The 4,766-nt window shown below is 28.4% G+C and overlaps 1 protein-coding gene across 1 annotated transcript in view; it reads right to left on the reverse strand.

Annotated features, from left to right (window-relative positions):
* Positions 1 to 361: 361 nt before the first annotated feature.
* The window catches only part of LOC113373686 (carbonic anhydrase 1-like), a 7,898-nt gene continuing 3,493 nt past the window's right edge, over positions 362 to 4,766 (reverse strand). The window contains exons 4-5 of the mRNA XM_026613966.1: positions 4,271 to 4,424; positions 362 to 437 (exon numbers count right to left, since the gene is read on the reverse strand). Coding sequence (XP_026469751.1) covers positions 362 to 437; positions 4,271 to 4,424 — 230 coding nt within the window. The remainder of the gene's footprint in view (positions 438 to 4,270; positions 4,425 to 4,766) is intronic.

Here is a 4,766-nt window from a genome sequence, read left to right on the forward strand (position 1 = left end):
TTCGGAGCTTTTCTAACGAATGGTCATTATTAGTGTAAAATGTTGATTAGGACTTTAATGTGAATTATATCACTTTGAGGCATTTTATGCATAAATAGATATTGGAAAAATAAATTATTCCTACTAAGTTAAATTGAATATGTTCTCTATTAAATCTATCTATCTATCTATTTTCTATTAAATCACAATTAAATTTAAATGAAGAATTAACTGTAATGAATACTTTTGCTACACGATTTAGCCACCGCCTTTTAAGACATGTTCGAAGAACACTTCATGGCAAATTTTATTACTACATTAGGTAATAATGGTTGCAACTACTTTAAGTTGTATGTAGTAATTGTAATAAAGAAATAATCGCCTAATTGTTGTGTTCAGCAGCCAGAAGTATTTTTTCCAAATTATCTAATGAGCAATCCCTGTCAGTAGGTACTTTTCTATGAATTATATCATAGATTATAAATTTTAAAAACTATTCCTAAACAGCTGTTAACTATTAGTAAGTTAAATTATAATCAATTCCCGCCGGTGATCTCCTAAAATCACAGCCACAAAATAACAAATTGCAGAATAGCGCGGCTCGCCCCACGCTATTTCTCCACCGCCACCACCGGGAACGTACGAATTCGTGCTATAGCGGAGTTAATTAGCAATTACCGTGCTTAAGGCATGAAAATAATTAAAATTAGTTTCTAAATTTAACGTCGCATTCGGTCGGATTTTGACGAGATTGCCAGCCGCGGCGCAGGTGAAATTGCAACCGCTTTACATGGATCAGGGATGGAAAATCGGATTTTGACACAGGATTAATACACCTATTATTCATATGTAACGTATTATAAAATTAAAAATTTATATTTCGTAGCTCAAAATTTTCTCGCCCTCAAAAGGGCGAGGTACAAAAGTAATAATTATACTGTCTGTACTAGATGACAATACATAACATATATCAAACAAACAACCATCGAAGTATGTTTAGTGAAATTTCTAGTTCACTCTTAATTATAGAAATATGTTTATTAACTTCCCGTAGGATAAGTTATAGTAATCGCAAAAAAAGTCAAAAATGAAAATTTTTTGTTCAATGTTTCGTTTTTACGCAGCTACCGAAACGTAACCCCATTGCTTTAAATAAAAGTTCAAAATTTCCAAAATATTTTACAGTTAAAAAAAAATCAATTTGTTCAAAGAGTCAATTTTCATTCAATAATTTTAAAATTTGTAAAATTATTGAAATTCAATCTCAAATAATATTTAAAAAATCCATTTTTTTCAAAATTCTAAAAAAATGATTTTCTAAAAAAATGATTTTATAAAAAATAATTTTTTGTACGGGAAGTTATAACAATTTGCCTTAAAGCACAATGGCCATGCACCACTTTTTGTCCTTTGGGAAAATAAGAAGGGATAGCCAAAGAAGCAAACAAATTCAACGACTTTTTTTAACTTTAAAAAGATTTTACAAAATAATGGCTTTATTTTTTAACCAATGCAAAATATAAATTTTATGAGTACATTTTTTACAGAGATAACATTGTATATAACCATGATCTGGTATTACTTCAGAATAATTCATCAGTAGAGCTAAAAAATAACTATTTATTTCATTTTTCCCTTGTGAAAATTTATTTATTCATTTTTTTAAACTTTTCTTTTTTATTCACTTGTTATTGCTTACACTATTCCAGGGTAAAGATTTAGTTGGTTTTTTTTACTCCACTCACTTGTAAGTTTTTATAGCAGTTAAATAATTTAATATAATATAACTATTGAATTTAACTTAGAATTTACATTTTTATAAAACAATTAAATAGTGTATACTTAAAAATCATATTAATATCTCGAAAACTAAACAACAGTGCTCACAACCAAAACACCAACGACGAAAGAAAATATATTTATTAAGGATTTTCAAATATTGCCATGGATCTCCTGATCGCGATATAGCAAAATTAAGGTGATAGCTTTATAGTTATGGTTATACATCTTTTGCAAATATTGTTGATAAAAATTTCTTAACTTTCCTTGTTTTCGAGATATCAGTTGTGGACCTTTTTACACGCGGACCTTTAAGCACCACTCTACTCAATTTTTTATATGGTACTTAAATAATTTATAAACCTCATTTATATTTCAATATTCAATATGTTAACAATTATTATTCTCGACCCTGGTTTGAGGTAAACGACGAATTATAGAAGGAACGAATAATAATTTTACATGTGAATTGCTTCATATTTGAGCTTTATGGATCGGCTTGGGTTTCCTCGGTGAAGCGATTTAATTTCGTTTAAAATTTATATTTGCTTGCTGATGTATAACATGAATATATATTAAATATAAATGAACTTACTAATTAGTTAATTAAAATAAATTAATGTGAAAAATGTAGTAAAGTGCTTTCTTAAATCGCTCGATAAAGAACCGTAACGTTTACACTTTTATTAGAATTTGAATAAGAACTATTGCGATTTTAATTAAAAATTTTATGAAATAAATTACAATAAAAATTTATTGAAATGAATAAATAAAAACTTTTATTCAAGAGTCAAAATCATTTAAATAAATACGCTTTTTGGCAAAATTTGGTTAGAACTTCAGAATAAAATTCATATGGCCTTTTAGAATGGATAAAATTATTTGTTTTGAATAATTTTAAATAATCTTATGCGTTTAATTCAATAACTTATCCTAGAAAGTAAATAAAACTTATATCTTGTATTTTTTTACTTATACTATACCTTCTCCAGCCGTTGCTTATTTATACTGATCGATTTGATACATTTAGTTCAGAGTCTTATAGTCATTAGTCTAATTAAAATATTGATCACGGTTCAACCAATTAACACTAAAACAACTTAATGCATTCAGAATGCATGTCATGCATCCATATGCTCGGCCAAATAAATGGCATCATTCGGAACACAGATGCAATCATATTAATTATTCGTAATTTGCTCACGAGCTACAAAAGCTTACTGGTTTGGATTGACGATAATGGTTTAATAATGATTATTTAACATACTGAATGGCATTCATCGATTAATTAATTACACCGGAGACAAACTATTTTGCAGACTAAAAGTAGATTTAATTACGGAGGACGAGAGTAATTTATATACGATAAGTTTTTTGGAATGGGATAAATCACAAAAATTTAAAATTGATTTTTAGTAAGCTTCGTATATTCATATAAAATACAATAGAATGGTTGACAAACTTCAGAACTAACAATCTATTTATTTTACCTATTCTTATGGTTTATTTTAAGGGGAGAGCCTGCTTTAGAGGCTTCAATAAATGGCTTTATTAAGGAATTTTTAGGAAAGGAAATAAATATTTAATTAAAACGAAACTTTCAGGTTTCATGATTATATATCTCAGAATTCTTCTCAATTTTTTTCATTAAAATATATGTCATAATATGCCAGGTACAAGCATTTTGCTGAGGCGCCAATAGCGTGCAGGTGTTATTTGGTGGGAAAGATGCATGTCACAATTTCCATCCGAAACAAAAAAAATTAAACAAATTTATATTTTTAATAGTATAGATTCTAGTTAAACCTAAAAAATCAAGAAAAAAGTGAGTATTTAACCAATTTTTTGCAACTTAAAAATTCATGTTAAGCATGTTTTTTGATAAAAAAATCACTTTAGATTATTTAAAAAGTGGGTAAATTAAAACTTTTTTTAAGGTTTTTTAGGTTTAACTAAAAGAAATTTAATTCTGAATACAATAAATTTTGTCTCGTTTTGACAGAACGTATCTTATTTTTCCCGCCAATTAAGTAAAATCTAAAAAATGAGAAACCAAGAGATCGCGCGTCGAAGTCTTCGTTCCGCTTTTATACATGCTCAACACTTGTTCTCAATTTCTTCTGTAACCCCGAAAATAAAATGAATTTGTTTCTGAAATTTTAAGGATATATTCTTGGTTATTTTTGGTAGACATTTTTGCAAAAAATCGATTTTTTAAGCTTTCAAAGCAGGCTCTATCTTAAGATAACTAAATACTAATCAGGTGACCACACGTCCTGATTTGTCCAGAACAGTCTCAGATTTCTACCAAAAAAAAATTATATACCCTTGTCTCCATGAGTCTGAACCTGGCAATTAACAAGTGTTCCATTCATACTCCTCTAATTCATGTGCTAGATCCTTCAATACTTAACAACTCGTCAAATTAAGGATTGACAGCATTAATTGGAAATCAAGTATCAACATGTGTTGAATTGAAGAACAAATTGAGTAATATAGTAGTGTGAAGTACCTGTTGCTTGGTGATGTAGATAGGCTATTTATCACAATCCAAGTGACAGTTTCGTGACATGCGGGGGCCGTCGTCGAACCTTCGTACGTCATGTATTGTTCTGTGTCCGGCAGCAGACCCCTTATCGATAACCTTCTCACTGGAGCCTCGTCTCCTGAAATAATAATAAAACACAATACAGTAACCACCCCAAATATGTATATATATATATATATATATATATATATATATATATATATATTTATAAGTGCTTCCAAATTGATAAACAAATTCTCTGAATCTTTAGCACGTAATATGAACTTTAAAATAGTACGCACTCCAACCAAAATTTCTTTGGAAATGAGTAAAATGCTATTTGTTTTAATCTTAGCGACAAGCGAATCAAAATTTTTAGAATAACAATGTTTTTTGCTTATTTTGATCATTATTATTTGATACATTTCATAAAATAACTATTTACTTAAGAAGAAGCTAAAACTAGTATAGCTTTTTTTAT

The sequence above is a fragment of the Ctenocephalides felis genome, unplaced genomic scaffold (assembly GCF_003426905.1).
Source record: "Ctenocephalides felis isolate EL2017-DRISC unplaced genomic scaffold, ASM342690v1 CF-g0.4_SCAFFOLD_01604, whole genome shotgun sequence".
Lineage (NCBI taxonomy): Eukaryota > Metazoa > Arthropoda > Insecta > Siphonaptera > Pulicidae > Ctenocephalides > Ctenocephalides felis.